This window comes from Alosa alosa, chromosome 11 (assembly GCF_017589495.1).
Source record: "Alosa alosa isolate M-15738 ecotype Scorff River chromosome 11, AALO_Geno_1.1, whole genome shotgun sequence".
Classification (NCBI taxonomy): domain Eukaryota; kingdom Metazoa; phylum Chordata; class Actinopteri; order Clupeiformes; family Clupeidae; genus Alosa; species Alosa alosa.
In genome coordinates this window covers 16,145,353-16,166,918 of record NC_063199.1, presented here as the reverse complement: position 1 = coordinate 16,166,918, position 21,566 = coordinate 16,145,353, and the positions used below count along the sequence as shown (strand labels likewise).

At 39.9% G+C, this 21,566-nt stretch overlaps 2 protein-coding genes across 5 annotated transcripts; one reads left to right on the top strand and one right to left on the bottom strand.

The window, feature by feature from the left end:
* Positions 1-8,418: 8,418 nt before the first annotated feature.
* On the top strand, positions 8,419-13,907 carry LOC125303860 (G/T mismatch-specific thymine DNA glycosylase-like). Of its 2 annotated transcripts, XM_048257808.1 has the most exons (11): positions 8,423-8,566; positions 9,210-9,265; positions 9,993-10,147; positions 10,311-10,606; positions 10,887-10,956; positions 11,073-11,208; positions 11,308-11,390; positions 11,502-11,596; positions 11,708-11,879; positions 11,981-12,142; positions 12,236-13,907. In XM_048257808.1, exons 2-11 carry the CDS (start codon positions 9,210-9,212, stop codon positions 12,340-12,342), a joined length of 1,332 nt encoding a protein of 443 aa, XP_048113765.1. In that variant the 5' UTR covers positions 8,423-8,566; the 3' UTR covers positions 12,343-13,907. The 2 variants fall into 2 exon arrangements, with proteins under 2 accessions (XP_048113766.1, XP_048113765.1); XM_048257809.1 differs by lacking the exon at positions 9,210-9,265 and having other exon boundaries at positions 8,419-8,566.
* Positions 13,908-14,129: 222 nt separating this feature from the next.
* Positions 14,130-21,385, bottom strand: LOC125303859 (patatin-like phospholipase domain-containing protein 2). 3 transcript variants are annotated; one of them, XM_048257804.1, is made up of 9 exons: positions 20,659-21,385; positions 16,651-16,883; positions 16,357-16,422; positions 15,841-16,050; positions 15,391-15,451; positions 15,105-15,314; positions 14,875-15,007; positions 14,605-14,706; positions 14,130-14,497 (listed from the first exon to the last, which is right to left on the bottom strand). In XM_048257804.1, exons 1-9 carry the CDS (start codon positions 20,858-20,860, stop codon positions 14,377-14,379), a joined length of 1,338 nt encoding a protein of 445 aa, XP_048113761.1. In that variant the 5' UTR covers positions 20,861-21,385; the 3' UTR covers positions 14,130-14,376. The 3 variants fall into 3 exon arrangements, with proteins under 3 accessions (XP_048113761.1, XP_048113762.1, XP_048113764.1); XM_048257805.1 differs by having other exon boundaries at positions 14,605-14,703; XM_048257807.1 differs by lacking the exon at positions 15,391-15,451 and having other exon boundaries at positions 15,105-15,333.
* Positions 21,386-21,566: the final 181 nt, after the last annotated feature.

Sequence of the window (21,566 nt, the reverse complement as noted above, 5' to 3'; positions counted from 1 at the left end):
AAAATATGTTTAAAGACTTTAAACATATTTTTCTACTGTCTTAGATTTTTTCACATTTAACACTTAACATGACCAATAGGGCTACAAATTGTGGTTAAAGGAACCGTATGTAAGAAATGTATTTCAATTAATCATAAAATGGCCCTAATATGTCACTAGACATTAAGAAATCATGTTCATTTCAAATACTTATATCAGTGACAACAGTAGTCCGGCCAGGATATTTTCATTTAAAAAGTGAAGTTGCAGCTCTCAACTGATGTTGATGTTGTGTTTTGTCATGTCATTCTGTGTTTTGGCCTGTTGCGCCACCCTCCACTTATCTACTAATCACAAAGTCAGTAGTGTTTCGGCATCCGGGTTGGCAACCTTGAGTCGGGGGGAGGGGGAGGGGATACACCTCTCTACAGTAATTTGAAAGTGATTGCAGTACCAGTTTTGGCCACAATCTTACATATGGTTCCTTTAACTAGTGTCGATAGCATATTGCGAGTAGTTGTGAACCATAGGAACTTTAATCGTAGCCTATAGCCAAATTGAAATAAATGCAAATTTATGATAAGCCTGTCAGTTCGACTGGCGATCCACAGTTGGATAAGCAGGTTCCCCCGAGCAGTCTGCATTGCTACACTGAGGGCTTCTCTGTCTGCTGATGTTTTGCTCAAAGGTCCAGGCGGTCCACATATAGCCTTCATGCCATTTCAGCTGAAAACACTTTTCATTTGTTAGCCTACTTAATAAACGTATCTTTATTAGTGTCAACATTACAGTATTTAGGCTATGTTAATCTCGCCACTCTAAGAAATGGCCGTAGGCCTACTTTTACAGTACCTACAGCACAGCAAAATCTATTCAAATTGCAGTCCGAGGGATATTGTCCATAAAACGTTGTTTAACTTAGCCTATAGGCTAGGATAGGCTACATAATCACATATTTGGAGATGATTTGAAGTGGGCTCATATGCTTCTATATTGATGTAGGCCTAAGAAAGAGAACATGTGGTAATGCCAGCCTATGGCATTTATCATGGATAATTGGTAGCCTAGTACTGTTTTGCAGATGGTTATTAGGCCTACGCATAATAGTTTAAACAACAGTAATAGCTTGTCACTAATAACGACATGACTAATGAATGTTCATTTAATGAAGTTTCCTACAGTTTTACTACATGTATTCATGTTCCAACACAAGCCTACATGTATCCATCATGTTCCAACAGAATAAGTAGCCTACATGTTGCACCAATTCTGGGCACATGTTGGATACGTGTAGGTTAATGTAGGTATATGTAGGCTGCTTATAAAAAGGCAATTATTCTGATACATGTAAGTAAGGGGGGTGGTATGACGTTCGGTTGGTCGATCGGTTGGTTGATCAGATGGACGGTCGGAAGGTTTTAGGCACGATTCCCGCGCCATACCTCTGTTCCGGCAGAGGCGGAATTCCCAACAACACCTCGTCTCTATGGTAACGTCCGCCTGCGCAGGGTAGGAATTTCACGGCGGCCTCGTTGCCCCTTGCGTTGGCCGTGATGCCCCTTTGAAAATCAGAGGTTTACAGGCCACTGTGGCCTTGGTGCCCCGTTCTTTCTTTATTCTGGTTTGCGTCCGACTAATAACGTATTTTATTAGCCTATGCCCTGTCAAAATAATCTTAGCATTCACAGCGCAAATTAGGCCTAATTTAGTCTTTTATGCAGTGGAGAAATAGCCTAGAAATCTAGACGCGCCCCTAGCGGCAGCAAAGTAGGGCTAGTCTAGCAACTCTCCGTTGGCTTGTGAGCTCCAGAAATCGAAACTTAATCAGGCATTGAAATCGTGTATAGAGTAGTTTGGTGGGCTTAACATAATGATTGATGGCAGAGTTGCAACGGTTTGGCTTGAATTCCCTGCTACTTGAAAACAAATATCCTATTAAGGCCCTATTGGCGTGCAGAGGGAATTTGAAAGACAACTGATTATCCGCCCTCGGACTGAGCACTGCGAACGGTGAGTGCCCAGACCCTACATTTTAATGTGGGTCTGGCTCGCCAGGCTAGTGGAGAAAGTGACAGTGCACGGCAAGAAAAAGTGCATCCAAATTCACCCATTCTTCTCAGTTGAACTACTCCGCGAAGTAGCCTACTCATCATACAGACATCACAAGTAGGCCTATCACATCACATTTCTCAGCTTTTAAACCAGGGGTCTCAAACACCCGGCCCGCGTCCGGCCCAATTCCGGCCCGCGACGTATGTCAAAATAATAATGTAATCCGGCCCTTGAGGCTATTTTTATATTTTTAGATCCAAGTACGGTGACACATCTCATTTGTAGCCTACTCTGCTCCACTATGTCCTAGACATCCAGAGCTTGATTCAAACCCAAAATCGCTGCGCAAAGTTTTCAGGAAATACTTGTATTACACGCGAGAAACACAAAGACGTGCATTTGTAATGACGCGGAATCGATGCAGGCCATAGTTTTGCACAAATTGAAGCAGAAATAGGCCTACACCTAATGTTAAAAAACGTTCACGTGTGATGAAGTCTTTGGTAGGCTATGTTATTCACCTATTCTGATTCTGAAGGAGAATATCCTTTTGGAGATTATGATCGATCGTCTATTAACAGTGATAGTCACGGTGCGTCTGTGAATGGAGGTGCGTCTTTGCGTGGATACGACGGTGTCCACGCTTATTTCGACCCTCTGCCCAACATAGCTTGGAGGTTGCAGTGGTAATCGTGATGAAAGTGGTACAGACAGCAGGTCTAGTAGAAGGGCTCTAAAGAACTAGGGACTGATTTGACCAGAATACTTGTAATAATTGTAGGCCTTGTGGTTTAGTAGGCCTAATAGGTTCTTGTGGTTTAGTAATACATTACTAAACCATATACATCTTAGGTGTTGGTATACATCTTAGATGTTTTCCTGTTAATTTGTTATGTGGGTAATATGAAAAAAGGAAAGTAAACCTGCTCAAATATGTTCATCCAGTATTTACTGAAAGGTGCATAATTTGAGGTGCTTGCCATCCAGTGATGGGTACATTTACCCCCTTCATAAACTTTTGTTTATACTCAAAGATTTTTACATTTACAGTAGGACTACAGCAGGATCTCTGACCACTTTCAAGCCATGGCCTTTTGAAATTTTGATATAAAAATCCAATGGTGTTGCTTTCTTAACCCTGACGCCTAGTTTGCCAGGTTTAAAAAAGTTATGAGAGGAAAATATTTTTTTTGGTGTGAAACACACACGTACCTGTTTTTATGCTTTTTGTTTGTTTTATAATTTGTATTAATATTTATTTTATCATTATTTTATGTTTGCAATTTTGCTTTCTGTTTGCAGTTTTGTGTGGTATTTGAAAAAAAGAACATTGCATTTTCAGAAATAGCCGGCCCTCCAATTAGATGACATTGGCAAAAGTGTTTTTAACGATGTTAGCCGCTAATTGCTGTGGTGAACGGTTCGCGAGACAAGTATATAATATGATTAAATTGAATCATAAATTCTAGGTTCTGCGCCTATCTTCCTACCCATTCATCTCGGTGGAATACTTCACGAACCCTTTGTTCAACACATGACAAACCATATATCAAAATAAACAGCAGACCTTACCGAACACAAAAGTTAAAGCAGTCCCCTGTACAGTTTGCCGTTCCAGAGTAATCCAGTTTTGAATTTGCAGCAAATTTCGACATACATGCTCCAAATTTGGGCTTTAAGTTTCACAATGTTACATTTTTCTACGATTTCATAACAGGCCAAATACAAAATAAATGTTACAAATATCGCCTAGATATATCAGTAAATATTAAAATCAGAGGATATACAGCTGACTAAGAGTTTGTGAAAGTAGCCTTAATGATCACAAAATGCTAAGCATGCATCTATAGGCCATTTGAGTTTCTTAAAGCTGAGCTGTGCTTAAATTGTTCAATACATGATTTCATAACAGGCCACATATAAAATAAATGTTAAATATAGCCTAGATATCTGTAAATATTAGATGATCAGATGATTTACAGTTCTATGTAATATGTCATGTTTCATGTTTTTGTAATGTTTCTTACAGTGATGCAGGTCTACTGCTGTGAATAGGCTAAATACAACTTTGATCATTTTTATAGCCTACTACTGTATAGTTAACTTTGGCCTTGGTGCCCTGACATGTGGCCTTTGTGCCCCCTACCAAATATGCCCAACTGAAGGCCAAGTGGCCTTGCCCCTAAAATGGTGAAATTCCAAACCTGGTCAGCAGTCAAGACAGTATGGTCGGACAGAGCTCCACACTGACCCTGTACATGCTCCGTGCCTGTGCCCACGCAAGTGGTTATCCTTGCTGTCTGCTATGGATGTTGTGGTAGCATGAAATATGTCAGGCTCTCAAGAGTGAACTCAACACGGCCTTGGTGGTTCAGTGACCTCCCTGACAAGCTTTCTCAATCGCTTACGTAAAGAAGCTGGGAGTTCAGGCCTTTGGGATCGGGGGGAGGAATTAAAGTGTGAGAGAGTGAGCAGACACTGTGCTGCCTGCAGACACAAAAAGAAGACAGAAGAGATTTAGCGGTGCTTACTCTGGCTTGCACACATCACAGGGTATTTGTAGTCTGCTCAAATAAAGGCCCATTAAAGAGATGACTGTACAGCCCCAGACAACACAACTTCGGCTGCCAACCGAACAGCAAAGACTGGGGCCAAAGTATTTGCATGCTTGTCTGGGACAACACAAGAACAAAATGACCAGAGCCTCTGAGGCCGTCTCTTAACTTCACTCACAATCCTTACAAATATTTTTGTTTCTGAGAAAAGACAAACTTTAGAGAACGACAGTGTGACAAATGCATATTGAGGCAAAAATATTTAGTCCCTATACAAGACTGATTAGATTGTACATTTTGTTATAAATATCTCAATATTTGGATGGAAATATGTGGGCGATTTATCAAATAGCCATAATCCCTGTCAATTTATTTGTGATATTAATAATCAACTTCTTGTATTTTGGCCTTTTGATAAAAGAGGAGCACGAGGATTTTGATCAGCTATGCCATATGGCTTGGATCCATCCATAATCAGAAAACATCATGTTTCAATTGCAGTGTCTGCAGTCTCCAGTTACAGGCTCCGGGTTTACAACAACAATGAATTTCCTAATAAATTGCCTGAAACAAAACATGTTTATGAACAGTCTTAGTAGACTGTCAAACCTCTGCCGTTTGTCTGTGCTCAACAGTACTGCCTAGCCAGGGAAAGAAAGCCTGAGAAGTTTTTGAAACGGTCATAGTCTAAATCATGTAATGTGGTTCTTTATAGTATAGGCCTACTTCAGAGGGATTCAGTGTCTCCTCTAAAAATCAGACTTTGGCTTCACTCAGTGCTAGCAGATGGGATCACATTCTCAAGAACTTGTCAAGAACTCAGCTACTGTGGAGTGGAGGCCAGGAGTATTTCAAAGCCAATTGATGTCACTGGTTATCAGTGCTCATCTCATATTAGGCATCATGACCTGTGTGCCATCCATTCTGAAATAGCCTGGAGACTGGTAATGATGAGCCTACAATATATTGTAGAATCTATCGAGACAAGCGTATGGAGGTGTCTGTAATTGATGCAGAAGTGCAACAAACCCTCTTTTTTCTTCTTTTCCAGGACCCAAGGCGTGGCCAGGGAACACTGCCTGGCTCAGTGACGCTGGCCTCTACCATTTCCTGGACTTTCTGCTCTGCTCCTGCTTGATTGGCTTAGCTGACAGGCCTTCAATAGCCTGTCTGATCTCAGCTACTGCTGCAAGACCTTCAATAGCCATGATCCCAGCTAATGCAAGACCTGCTAAGGCTTGAAGTGTGAGCTCCTCTTGCCGGTCATTGCTGAACATGGGGTAGTAAGTGTAGAGCCTTAGGTCACTGCAGCCAGGCATCCCCAAACTCTTTCTCTCGCACTGGCATTTAGTGACAGGTTTATGTCTTCCATTGTCGGCAAACACTTGACTGACAAACTTCACATTCAGACCAGCCCTTGCTGACCAGCCCTTGAGCATAGCAGCCAGCTGTACTTGACTAAGGTACGTGCAGAGCTGTATGGAGAGTAACCTAGAAAACAATGGGATAAGTTCTGCATGGCACCCAGCCGATCAGAATACAGTCACACAATATCTATGACAACAACAAACAAACCTCACCTTTCTCTGCTTGTAGAAAGCTAGAGACTCTCAAACATGCTATCAAGCTGTGGTATGTCTGGATTCATTTTACTCTTTATGAGAAAGAAATACTCCAAATGTGACTTTTCTGCTGTTTTGAATGTTGAATGTTTTGCGAGTGCATTGTGTCCCTAGTTCCACAACTGCAGAGTGGCTTGCACTCTGTACATATGAAAATGTGCTATATAAATAAAAGTGACTTGACTTGACATGTGTGATACTTCTCTGGAATCATTCCACCACTAGATGGTGCCAACTGAGATATTTTCCTTAATCTCTCCATATTTTACCCAGGGGTGTCAAAGTCATAGGCAGTGGCCCATATTTGTTTGAATGAGACTTTGTGGGGGCCATCATTGTCATTATACATTTTCTGCATGCGGGATTCAGAGTGTTCTTTGATGATACTTCTTTACTATACAGTACACACTTATGAGCAAACAAGTACATATGTATGTACTGCTGTCATTTACTGCTCTTTCTCTCTTGAAATACCTACTACCATACCATGTCAGTTTTTTCGGCTCCTTTCTTCCTGAGGATGGTTTGTAGTTTGAATCATTTTGATTTAATGTGTGTGTGTGTGTGTGTGTGTATGTGTGCATGCATGTGTGCGCTTGTATGTGTCACTTGACAAACATTTTGCAGACCTAACAAAAGCAAAAAGGCCCCTTAAGAAGACACCACAGCGAGAGGCTATCCGAGAAGAACACATTGATGATTGTCGTAATGCTCATTTCTCACGAGCTACATTAACATGTAATAGAGTGACTCTTTTATGTAAAGTGTTTCTTCATTCTTTCCCAATAAATGCCACAATACCACCTCAAGCAAGCTCCTTATTATATGATTCACTTACCAGTAAGAGTAGTAGGCCTATAATCTCTGTATAATATTTAAATATTTGAAACAAGTGTAGGGCTATTTTGTGTGTCATCCTTTTGAATTTATTTATTTATTTATGTAGGCCTAAAGATTCCCTTTGATGTGTCATATGCTCCATATACTAAAAGTTGGAATTAGAAGCATATCGTAGGGTACAAATTTGATGTGTAGGCCTATGTCAACAGCACAAGTTTAGAACCTGACTTTATCCAATATTCAGTTTACTGTTTTGGAAATTTGCCAAATTATTGCTTATTCAATATTGATTCAAATCAATAATGCCTCATCGGAAAATTATATCATAACATTTCTGAAAACTTGTAATACAAAAACTAATGTCCTTTACATTACATTAGGCATACATTACATTTGGCTGACGCATTTGCGAAGACAACTGATGAAGGTTCATAATTATATCTATTTATTAAAATATTCCCCGTATTCATCTGTAGTGCCCCTCACCTAGTGTGAAGTTTAGGTCATGGTTATGGTTAGTATTTAGCAGACATTTTTGTCCAAAGGACTTTTTTTAGGCTACATTTTTTTTTACTTTTTTTTAGGTAAGCCTAAATTAAACAAAATGGTAATGGTTATAACAAAAATCAATAACAATATCAAATATCAATAATACAAATAAACAAAACCATATGTATAGGCCTACAACCATAATTCTAAGAGAATTAATTAATTAAATGTAAGCTGAAGAGATGAGTCTTTAAACCTCTCTAGAAAGTCCCAAAACTAGTGCAGGAACGCAGAATACTGGGCAACTCTTAAGAAAATGATGTGTGGAGTAAGACGCATCTGACTGCCTTAAGAACCTTTCCATAGTCATATTTTATTTCTAAATACAAAAAGCTTTGGCTTTGATGGCAAACATGACATGCTCATCTCTAAAAAAAAAATAGGCTACTATTTTGTAGATTGTATGTGGTAAAAAGGGGGCATGGGATGATGATGTAATTTTAATGACATGCTCAATTTTTGAACTAGTACCTCTTGAACATTTTCTGCAAAAAAATTGCATTCGGAACCGTCCATCACGGTTGTGGTGAGGTTCCACTTGCCTACTTAAATATGCAATAATGTAACCAATGACAAACGAGCCACGAGTTCGAACGTCTGTTTAGATCAAACCAAGATCAAAATGTGTGTGTGTGTTTTTACAGTCCGCCGGTCAAATTTAGAGGGGAAAAAAATAGATTTTGTCATTATTTCCAAATTAATATATGTTTACTATTATATCAGTAAGGATTTCATTGCCCCTATTCTTACAGCGTTATAATGCAAAAATGATCATGTTTCCGGAAATATTATACCCTGTTTTTCACTTGGTACGTCTTCGTGTCAAAGTTGATTTGCTCCTTTCAGCCTCTTTGTTGAATTGTATGGTTGTTGGTCGCTACAGGATTCCCAAAGCGAACACCATTTTAAGGAATCGTACCTTGGGTTTTTTTTGCATGTATATTAACAAGTAGTGTTGAACGCTTAACGGTATGTATAATTTTATTATTGGTGACCCCATTGAGCTATCTTGCTAGTAAGCAAAATAGCTAGCTGGCTAGCTGGTGTTAGCTAAATCATTATGGAAACCCATTCATTTCTTCAAGTAACTATGCCACTGGTGGGAAAGATAACGTACTCAGGCCCTTTAACATTTGGTAATAGAAATAACTAGGCATTAAGATATTGTATTCGTTAAGAATCGGAAACCCCTAAGTAAATTGTCCGTTTACTCACTGTTTCGTTGTCTATGCTAGGTTAGCCGAAATTAGCGAACAGCATCAATGGAGGACATGACGTTACGAGAAGTTAAAGCTAATGTCGTCTGTGACTCGCAGTGTTTAGAAAGGGCTCTTTTAAAAAGACGGAGGACTTATTTTAGGTAATTTGTTTCAATATGCGCTATATTGTTTTCAGATACGAGTTAATAGACAAGTACAACCCCATTTGCCTAAATTGCTCAGTTAAGACATAAGCAATGTAGCTTGTTGACGTAGCAACTTGATAAAACGTTAACGTTAATCAAAGCATCTTCTAGATAATAATGATCCACTCCAAGGATTAGTTTATTCCCTCTAATTTTGCAATATCACAGTGATACTTATATGAACTAATTTGACATCCCCCTTAAAAGATGGAAGAGAGGCGTTATGGATCTGTGCCTGTCCCCTCGGAATATCTTCAAAACTGGTGAGTTCACCCCTTTGTCAACCAGTGGCACAGGATCGTGCAGTTCCCTCCATTTGGCTTCCAATTCTTTGGAAAGGTCTTATGTGCACTCATAAATAGATTACATTTACCCACTTTCTGAATCTGAAAAGAGTAAAGTTGAGAAATGGGTGTTCTTGGTCGTGTTTTTTATGCAGATGTTAATGATTGTATTTGGGTTAATTGTAGTATGTTAATACATACTACCACATTCATTGGCCATATTCTTGTTGTTTTACTCCATTAGCACAGACTTTCATATCCACTTTAAGAGGATAGGAAAAAGTGTTTCAAGTAGCATATTTTGATATCACAGACGATTTTAATTTTGTCACAGACATTTCATTTATTCACATGAGTGAGTTTGTAAGGTCTCTTAGGTGCAGTTTGTATTTTTGTTGTCATCAAAAATCCCTCTAGACTTGCATTACATTTTTAATACTCAAAAGAACATTGAAAAATGTTTTCTGATGATTTTGTATGCAACCTGTCTTTAATTCCCACTCATCATTGTTGTAGTAAGGCTGTGCATACCTTTTGCTGTCAACAAATACTGCATTCTGTACTTTTTACAGGAAAACATGTGAGATTATTTCTGACATTGACATGTTTTTCACAGTGCCGGAGGAAATTTAGAAATGGCCGTTCTTAAGCAGTTGTGCTCTGTCAGTGTTGTTCATGGAAATGGTTTGTGTTCTTGTGTAAACAGGGTACAGGCTGCACAGCAGCACCTGCAGACATTACAGTCCCAGTACCCTCACTTGGCAAACGGTGCACACTACATGGACAGCACCATGGAAAATGGGGGTATGATGGAGATGCCTGGCCACCCATTGGCCATGGTCCAACAAGCTCCTCAGCCAGGTGGGCATCTTCTTGTTTTAACTGACCAGTACAAAATTATTTAGAATGTTGAGATGCCTTGAATAGTTAAGACTCATGCCTGATGCCTGAGATGCTCACAGATGTGTTATAGAGTTACATATTATTGACTTGATCATCAAAATTTGTCGTTTCCCCTCTGAAGCACCAGCCAAGGGCAAGAGAGGGCGTCAAGCTAATAAAGAGCCAAAGGCTAAACCGGAGCCAAAGCCTAAACCAGCGCCCAAAGCAAAGTCTGAACCAAAAGCCAAACCAGGCCCAAAGCCTAAAAAGGCCAAGCTGGATAAGGGTGCCACAGAGGGTGAGGGTGGTCAGGAGAAGATCGATGAGACATTCAAGAAAGTGAAGAGGAAAGTGGATCGATTCAAAGGCATGTCTGAGGAGGAGGTTATGACCAAGACACTTCCAGACATCCTCAGGGAGAATCTGGACTATGTGATTGTAAGTTGCATATGCTAACGGCTCAGTTGGCTTATATTGCAGATAGCATTTCAGTACAATCTCCTCAGGGGCAAAAACAATCTGTTATTGATGTGTACCGCATATGGATAATGATGGCATGAATTACTATTCCGGTTATGCCGGGTGGTTTGCAGCAGGTCTTCATACGAGTTCTGCAATGTGAACTTTTCCTAATAAGGACTTTTTCTGAATGTTTAGGGTTGCTGTAAATATGATCAAAATGTATTTGTGTGTGTTTGTTTCATGTAAACTACTCAAGATTGGAATAAACCCTGGACTAATGGCAGCTTACATAGGAAGATGGTTCCCTGGTCCAGGAAACCATTTCTGTAAGTTTTGTGTATTTTCGGAAGGTAACAACTTCTAGTCCTTCATGCAAATTATGGCAGTGAATTGGGAAGGTGCTGATTTTTTTTTTTTTTTTCTCTCTTCTCCCCCTTACTAGGGAAGTGCCTGTTCCTTTCCGGATTCACAGATCAGCTACTCAACCACATGGCTGATGAGACCTTACCCGAGAAATATGGAATTGGTTTCACAAACATGGTAGCCAGGGCCACCCCAGGAAGTAAAGATCTCTCAACGTGAGTGCTAAAGGAGCTTTCAAAGGAAGAATTTGCTGAAGTAGATTCCTTTGCGTTGTATATGGGTGTTTATTATTTGTTCTTTCTTCCTTTTTTTAGCAAAGAACTCAGGGAAGGAGGCAAAATTTTGGTTGAGAAACTAAAGATATTCAAGCCTCTCATAGCAGTATTCAATGGAAAATGTAAGTCTTAAGTATTGCATGCAAATTGAGGCTTGCCCTCATTTGTTTTGTTTGAAGGTGTAACTGTGTGTTTGTGTTCACATATCTCTTTCTAATATCAATCTTTTAAAGGTATCTTTGAGATGTTCTGCAGGGAGATCTTTGGGAAGAAGCCAAAGAAGCTTGACTTTGGCTTGCAGCCTCAAAAGATTCCTGACTGTGAAACGGTAAAATATCTGCCTGACAACTAAGAAAAGCTTAGGTTACTTTTATGTATTTTGATAAAAAAAAAAAAGCATCGCCTTCTATAACCATTGCCTTCTACCAACACTTTGCAGGCCTTGTACCTGATGCCTTCCTCTAGTGCGCGGTGTGCACAATTTCCACGCGCCCAGGACAAAGTGCACTTCTATATCAAGCTGAGGGAGTTACGAGATCAACTGAAGGGTCAAGCAAAGGCAAAAGAAGTGCAAGAAGTCAGTTATAGCTTCGACCTGGGATTGGCCAAAGGTAAGGATGATGTGATTGTGGATGTAGAAATTGGTGTGGTTTGTATTGTTATCTGCCATATTCTTATTGTGCGGCGTGTGCGTATGTGTGCGTGGTAACAGAGGATGCCAAGAAGATGGCTGTCAAAGAGGAGCAGTATGACCCAGGTTACGAGGCAGCCTATGGAGGCGCGTATGCGGAGCCAGGGGTCGGTAATGAAGCTGAGGCAGGACAGAGCAATGGTCACTGCACCTTCTCTAATGTACCGTCTAATGCAGAGATGGGTAAGTGCAACTCTTCAGGACCAATTTACACAGACGTTGTCAGAGTTTGCAACACATTCGTGTCTCACACTGTTTCTGCCTGACCATTTACAGACTCTGCAGAGAAGCCCTCCACTCCGCCTGCAGCAGGACTGGTCCCTGACGGCGGGTGGATGACTCAAACCTTTGATGATCAGATACCGGACATAAGCACCTCATAATCCGAAACTGAAATCGGATCGGCTCAAAACCAGACTGAATAGCGGTTTGCTTGTGAGTCGTTTCCGAGGAATAGCCAATGGTGCTCTCCTGTTGAGAATGGAGTATCTCTTGACCTGGTGGGTCCCGTTTATGTGAGCGTTCAATCAAGCTGGGTTTTCATGAAACCTGGAACTGTCTTCAAATCTATTGGACAAATAGGAGTCTCCTGGAGTCTGAATGGAGAGTGGGGTATGATGGGCCTAAATGGAGAGTGGGGTATAAGGGCCCAAGACTGAGAGAGGCTGTATCAACTCCATCTTCAACCTCTTTCCTTACTTTTGCAATGATCTGTACCTCAGTACACCAGCTGAAGACTCTTGGAAACAAATGGCCTTTTTAACAGAAATTACCTTGAAAAAAATGTATGAATTCCACAATTTGTACCTTGAATTTAAACTAGTTGGTTTTAGGAAGTAGTCTTTTTTTTCTGTTGAGTGGTGCAGACATTTTTAAACCATTGGGTTTTTGATAATGGTAAGTAAAAATTTTTTTTAAACAGCAAAAAAATATTTTCCCTTTTTTAATGAATGAAAACAATGTTTTCTCATTTTTAAACTACGGAAGTAATGTTACATTGGATTGGCATGGTACTTCAGTTGTCACCTCATACTGGTGTAGAAATTACATCTTGTTTCCTTTGTGGCTGGTTCAGCACTGCTATATTTTTAATGTTATCATAAATCAGGGAATAGTACTTGATTGTGTTGCGCTCTTTGGAAAATGTTCACTATTTAAATGACTGTTTCATGTTGAGTTTGTTTATGTGCTGGTTGCTGAAAATGTTGAAGCATAAAGGTTTATGCTGTTGAACATTTCTGTGACGCGTTACAAGTACAACACAACATCGTGTTCATATTTCTTAGTTTATGCAATTAGACAACTGTAACTGTAGTGAAATAAAATATAGATTAATTTTGTGAATTTTTGAATTGATGAAGGTGTAATCAGCCAAGGCCTCTAGGGTATTAGGAAGTCTTAAAGGAATGGTTGCCTTTTATCCCTAAAGAAATAATACATCTGCAGTCTAACACACATGGCTGGATTGGTAGTCTCTGAAGCACTGGGCTGTGTTCTGGAAGTGTAATGTGCCGTTAAGTCTGTCCAAGCCTGCTTGAGTGTGTCCAAATATTCATCAGATGTTTGATCCGGAATCTACGTCCAGACTCTTGTAGTGCATAAAAGCCAGCACTCAAAACAAGGATGGTATTCTAATTGTATCTCTTGTTAAATAAAGGTATGAAATAAAATATACAAGCACAAATAGCACATGGTGGTCTGTGTAAACTGAATGAATATTTAGATGCCCTTTTGTGGAATGGACACCTTTTAACACCACTTTACTGCTTCTGAACTAGAGCCCATGTTTACTGATAATCATTGCCAGGTACAATTTAACAAACTGTTGAAGACTGGTTTAGATTACAAGCCTTTTGTGGTGTGTATACAGTATGGGTGCTATTTTTTTATTATTATTTTCTCTTTTATTTGTATTTCATTTCTGTTCATTAAAACACTTTTGCAGTAATTGCAGTGATTATGGTGTTTTATTCAATTCATGCGGATTGTGTGAGGCAATATGTTTTTCTGTTTGCTTTTGTGGTTAAAAGAGTGCCAGGATAATTTATCTTAAAAAAGGAATTGGACTATTTTTACTACTTAAAAATGTGATTAATCAGAAGCCTCTGAGTAGTAATCTAGCTGAGAGATGTGAGCATGGCAGATTATGGTAGGAATTTAATGTGTTCAGTATAATTTACCACAATTGACACACAAATAACTGTTCTCTCCCCTGTCTTTAGTCTGTCAATCAAAATGTTTTTTTTTTTTTTTTAACAGTTACTCATAATACTGTTTTGATGCTTACAAACCATTTTAGTGCATGCTACATTTTAGAGTCATTTAATCAACACCATCAGTCCGTGGTGGAGTATGAATCAACTATTTACAAAGGCAAATACAAATAATGTGACTAGTGACAAATGTACTATTCTATACTATAGTGGTTTAGGATACAGAGGTGATACATTTGAGTCATCCCATTCAGACAGACTTTGAGAGGAAAGCGTCTGTAGATCAAGGCAAGACACATGACTGCTCTTCTGTTGGACTTCATTTCTGCAAAGAATGTGAAGAAAAACAATCTCTTTAAAATCCTCTCTGAACTAAGTAGGAAACTCATCTCAGAAAACTCATAATCATGTGTTAGATGGAAATTGTTGTACCCGTTTGTGTATCCATTGTGTATCAATTTACAAAGGTCCCAGGTTAGACTGCACATCCACTGCAAATCTGAGGTCATCTCTGGGGCCCACTCGATCAGTCTGCTATGCCAACATGTCGAGTTACAAATACTGTACAGCATTATGTGAAAATATACTAAAAATGATTGACAGCGTTACCAAGTGAGACTGCTGTTCCAACAGTCAAATAGATTTTTCAAAACACGGCAGCCCTTAAAATCACATGCCCTCTGGACAGGTTTGCCACCATACCTGTAAACAAAGGCAAAGGCAAACTCCACAGGCAGAATGCACAGCATCAGGATCTCGACCAACACCCACACAAAAACATACTCTCTTGCTGCGGCAAATGGACCATCCATCTCCTTACATGACTCAGAAATCACTAAGGAACATACACAAAGCAGCTCACATCAGACACGGTAAGCATTGTGTTTTAATGGATCAGATAATGCTCTGGAGAAGACAGCTCTCTCCTTTACCTTTTTCAATGGGAACGGGAAGTACGTTTGTAGTCTCTTCCTCTTGCCAGTGTTGCTTATGTTTAACATGACTGTTTTTCTGCTGTATGGCATTACAATTAATTTCTTTATTTTCAGAGTCTAGCAGCTGCTTCATTTCATTCCAGGTCGTGGGTGTGAAAGGGACCTCAGCAAAAGACAGTTCTGGTAGTGGGTCCATCTTCAAAAGGTCTGAGAAACATTTTTTTAGCTGATGGAAAACACCAATGATAAATAAAGCAATTATTTACATCTGGCTCACACTTACTGTTCCCATGTAGGAATTGTAGTGTATCTCTGTATCCATCTCGACACATTTGTCCCAGCACCTAAGGTAGATCATCCCTATCTTTACTTAACTGCTGTTAAAGGTGAACATTCAACAACAAATAACTTGCATTTCCTTTTTAGATTAGATTAGATTAGATTAAACTTTATTGTCATTGTGCAGAGTACAAGTACAGAGACAACAATATTCAGCTTCTAACCAGAAGTGCAAAATGCAGAAAAGTGCGCTGTAAACAGTATAAACAGGTAGTGCAGTGTAGACAGTATAGACAGTTAAGCAAGAGGCATGGTTTACAGTATGTGCAGTGTTTTAACAGTAACATTATAAGAGCAGAATAAATATGGATATACTGTATGAACAATATAGACTGTACAGTAGGTATGTGCATTGTGTTAACAGTAAAATTATACTAGTAGTAAAAATAATTACCTCAGGCTGTGGGGGCAGGAAAACACCAGCCACCCGATACATATTGTTGAGGTTCAAATGTATGCTGACATTGTTGTACTGGACCTCATGGTAGTAAAATGGACTCTCGCGTGGGCTAATGTCACTCTCACCAGAGAATGGCGAGACAGTTATAGTGCTCTTCAGCTTCCAAAAGGGCAGATTGTCACTGATTGCACCATCAATGTACCGCTGAAGAGATGTGATAAGAAAGCATTGGTGCGAGACTGCTGTCGTTAGACACAGTATCCAAACAGACTTCTCCCTCAAGTTAACTGTCTTAAAACTGTCCACTTATTTAAACACCATATCTAGGCCATTCAAACAATTAGCTGTTTCTGAAAAACAGTGTTTCGATTTTTTATCAACGCAAAGAGTAATAATGTTATGAAAACATCAAGCAGCTTTGTTTCAAAATCATAGGAAAAGCTATCATATAACTTGTTGCTATCTTTTACAGTCTGTTATCGTCCAAGCTAGAACAGCTCTCAAACTTACTCTGCCACGGAAGGAGGGAGGCATCCAGCCACAAAACGGTGGGAAAAAACAGCTACAAATGAGAGCCTAGACATACAAATCAATACACATTCAACATGATAGCAATATGCAAACAAAATATGAATACATGCAATGGTAATCAGATTAAGTAACACAGACAGTATGTACAGTATATCTCCTCAAACAAAACAAATCTGCATAGAGTGAGCATGAGTCATAAATGTGAGTCATGGGGTTATGTAACTTAATTTTAGGGTCATGTTATTTAGATCTGATTGATACATTCCCCACTACCTGCATGAAGTCTTCCTTGGAGTCAAAATGGGACACCAGCAAGTTCTTTCCATCAGACACTCTAGTCAGGGATATACAGAGTTTGCCACTGGCGAGCAGATGGGCATCATCTGGTAGCTCACGGACCATAAAGTCCTTGACAAGCTTGAGCAGGTTGAATGAAGGGTGCAAAGCACCGAGACGTCGCTTGCTGGCCTTTCTGGCCATCTCCATCATGATGGCACAGGTTTTGCCTTAAGGATAGGTTTACAGTTATCAGTGGCTGCAATCATTGTTTTATTTGATTATCAGAGCTGCCTGTTTGATTGCACATCACAAGAAATGTACCTGCCAATATGTATTTGTACTACTTCCTACATTTGTACTTTTACTAGTTCCAATTTGAAAACAATTCCTTGGCATACAAAAGCAATGTGCATAGTGTAAGGTTAAGGTAACACTAGGTTTCATGAACATTTCCTGTTGGGCAAAGAGAAATGGAACAACAATACCATTAAGTACAGGTATATGGCTGGGAAGGTAACCGCATTACCGCGGTTACGTGACCCCTACCGCGGGTCTGAGCTCATCACCGTCATTCAGGGCCCAAGGGGTCAGGGGGCCCTGAAGCCCAAGCCTTTGCATGGAATCATTGCCTCAATATCAACAAATCAGGATGGAGGCTATGAATCTGATTAAATTTAGTATTGGCCATCCCCAAAATGCACCAGAATACAGGAAATCACATCAACCCCCAACACATATACAACAATAAGTGGGGGGCCCTTAAAACATCTACGGGAACATACGGGAGCCACGTATACCCCTCAGGATGTTTTTTGCTATGTTTTTTTCACTATGATTTCCTGTTAGCCTATACCCTGGGCCATAACGAGTTGATAGGGACAACTCCCAACTCGGCCCCGTTTGGTCTCAGGGCCCAAAAAACCATCATTTAAGGAAAATCTGCAGGCGAAATTATATAGCTGTAAATATTAAGGTACTGCAACTGCAAAAATGGTCCTAGAACCCTGTAAATTTACATGGATCACCCTGTCACATAGGGGAACCAACCTGAAAAATGTTTCAGGACTTGGTGCTTTTCTTCTGTCAAATATCATCTTTAACATACCCAAAAAGCCCAAAAAATGCTTGTCCGCCTGACAAATTGTCCCTCAAATGTAAATAGAAAACTACCCAAGTTCATGAGCTTCAATTTAAGTCCAAGGTGACCTTTCTAGCTAGAGTACAACAGCTGCTATGTCCAAAGCTATTCACTGTAGCCTATCCGAAAATACTAGCCTCCTGGCCGGCATTCAGACACTTTCAGGCATTACCATTTCATATGGGATTATGAACATCAATTTCACATAAACCATATTTTTAAAGTGTTTGACCTTGACTTGAAAATGGCTATGAATGAAAGTATGAAGTGAATAGCATCAAAAATAACTAATGTTACCACCTATTGGTGGACTGTGAACAGGATGCAACACATGGTACTATCACACAAAAGGAATGTATCAAATGAGAAATGTATGTAAGGAATGGTTTGTATTGTACAGCAGTAGTGTAGAATGTGAATAAGAACTTTCAATCATCATTTAATAATCATCATTATCATCATCATCATCATCTTCCTCATCTTCATCCACATTTGTATGGATTTCATCAGTCATGTCATGTTCATCCGTGTCCTCCTCTGCCAAGACATCAATTAAAGCTTTTGGGATTACATCACCCTCAAACCATAGTGGTTCAAGCTTCCCAGTATCTGTGTTTATGTGAAACCCATGGTCAAGTGGACTTGGGATCTCTGGGTAATGCTCATGGGCCCTCTTCCAGATGCACACTTGAAAGTTTGTACGTTTGATGTGCTGTTTGAGGACCCTCTTGCATGGTGGGAAAGTTGATAGGTCAATTGAGAGACCCTGACGAATCCGAAGGTTTGACCCACACATCTTCTTTATTTTAATTTCTCTTGCTTCATCAACGCTTTTCACTCTGCAACAAAATCCATTCAAGCGGCAGGTGAACTCCTCAACACCATTGAGGAGCTGTTCATCAAGATCCCATGAGTTTCCTACTTCTGCAAAAACTTGAATGAATTTTGATGTTTGATTCAGTATTTTCATTGGTCGCACCTTTCCTTTGCCTTTGAATGCTGACGTGCAGTCAGCACCAGTGAAGGCATGTAGGGCCAGAAGAGCTGCAATGTGCTCCTGCGAATAATCTTCAGCCAGGAGGTTGATGTCAATTAGTCTATCTCCCATGTCAAAGATGATGTTGACAGTTGATGACTTGGCATAATACAGGAGAATGAAGAAAATGTCTGAGTCTTTTGCTCTGACTCTAACTGTCCTGATGTGAGGCATTTTAGTCTGGATGTAGTGCATGTAAATAATCACCCTAACATCTGTTTCTTCGTGTTTTGAGCAGATCTCCGGGAGAAGTTCCTTCGACACAACTCCAGCATTACATTCTACCCTGTAGGCGTGACCAGCCTCTATGAAAACGACAGGCCTTCGGAGGACATTTTCCATCATATCTTGGGAGCTCCAGTGATCCAGTAGTAAATGAATGAGTGCCTTCTTGTTTTCATCGTTTGTGAGAAAGGCCTTCAATCAGCGGGGTTTTTTGGGCCCTGAGACCAAACGGGGCCGAGTTGGGAGTTGTCCCTATCAACTCGTTATGGCCCAGGGTATAGGCTAACAGGAAATCATAGTGAAAAAAACATAGCAAAAAAAATCCTGAGGGGTATACGTGGCTCCCGGCCTAAACTGGCACAATCGTAACACTTTTCTATTCTCTCCGTTCAAACTCGATTTGTTAAACGTGAAAGCTGTGAAATTAGGCCAGAAAGGAGTCATACATAGTTCATGAAAGAATTACAAAATATGTTCTAGTTTGTTAAGAATTTAACTTAACAGCGACATGTAGGTCTAGGACATTTGTTAGCCTACAACCATTAAAACGTGCGGTAGCCTACTGTTGTAACATTAGCATAAGAGTCATGAATGTAACAGTTATAAAATCGTGATAGCCTTGTTGATAAACTACTTATTTCTTTCATTCATGTCTGAAGCATTTGGTCCAGTGGTCTTTGAAGTTGCTGCGGCTGTCTAAAGTTTAATTGGCTGTGGCGGCACACAATTCATAATCCATAATCCATTTTTTTTTTTTTTTTGGGGGTATACCACGGAACCGCGGTAATTTCTTGTTTAGGCTTAAAACATACCGTCCCAGCCCTATACAGGTAAATGTACATCCACGACCTAGACCACCAGCGTCAACATGGACATTTTCCTCAGGTAGAATTCTTGAGGCGGAGTGTAGGTATTTATTTGGGTGATGTAATTCTCCCACCCCTGAATCAGAATTTGGGATTTTTGGGGTTTGGCAAATACAACTGGTTTTCTATGGGCACTAGGTGAGCAATGACGACTGACCTATAGTCAATTCAAGTGATAGGCACATAGCCTACCAATGCTAATGCAATGTGTTGTTAACCTCTACCAATGTAAAGTTGTTTTCCCTTTTACATGAAGTTTTGGTTGACATAGGCTACATGTGAGAAACACTAACTGCCATTTTTAACACATCCACTTTTCAGCTTTGATACGGCTGATTGACGTTGGATTCTCAACCAGTTTGCCTGTGAGACAAAGGGATGTGTGCCGTGCAATTTTGAGGAACCAAATGTGTTTTTATACAGGCTCATAATCATATAGTAATAGAGCATGCTAAGGCTACAGAATAAATATTTTATGCAATGCAGCTTAGTCTATAGTATGTGAGCATAATAGCCTATGGCTGTTGGCTCTGCTCATGAACACTGTATAGAAAAAATATATAACATTTTACTTATAATAATGTGTGTGACATAGCCTACTTCATAATCATTAACCATAAGTCGGTCTGCCATGGCATTTTGGTTTGACCTTTACTGTGTCTTAGCCCCAAAAATGAGAACCTTTGGTCTAACATATCTTATTTCTATTCTGCTCATTCAGTGACATCGATACGTACCCATTGATATTTTACATACAATTGCCGCCCCAAACAAGGCACCCGACGAGGCTCCGCAGATCTTGGTAGCACCATCAAGTAAATAACTGGCTCTTTCCTGTAAACAGCTCCCCACGCCAATATAGTAAATGCCCATAAAACCACAACCGGCCACTGAGATATTCCATCCGTTTTTTGTTTCGAACATCTTGAATCCAGACATGTAAAACGTCTTAGAGCGAAAATATCTCTATGACCAGTCGATCACTAGAAATGTTAAGATAACAGAGTAACCTTTGAGCCATTAGGTGTAGGCTACCTGACCTTTTAACCATTTACTCAATGGACAAAAAGGATGGTAGGTAGCCTAGGCATATAGCCTGGGAAACCCAGACGAACTTCCGGCAAATTTGGAATTTGGGCCTGGTGTCAACTAGGCTAGAGTAACCTACTAGGCATATTGTTGGCTAATCAATTTTCGATCATTTTCTATCTCCATCGCTTCAAAGTCTCAAGATGTCAAAATAAACCATGTTGACAATTATGTAGCCTATTTTATGGATAGGGCAGCCACTTCATGCCACAAAATGTCTGTAAGTAGGCAAATGTTGATGTTAGGCTACTAAGTTATTAAACTACCGAAAAGCCCAAGGCCCTGTTTAAGGCATCCAACTCTACTCTTGACACCAGGAAAATCACTGTTCTTTTTTCTCCATTTCTTCAGAACCCAAGGACCCTAATACAAAAAAAAAAAAAAAAAAACGAGGCGACTAGATGTTGCTGTCTGACATTCTAGACAAGGCAACACAATGCAACAGTGTTACCAAAGATTCTGAACTTTACCAACCGTCTCTGGTGTTACTTTACAGCAAAAATCTTAGAGCGCTCTAGAATCTGTGCTTTTTAGGTGACTTAGACGAGCGCTCTAG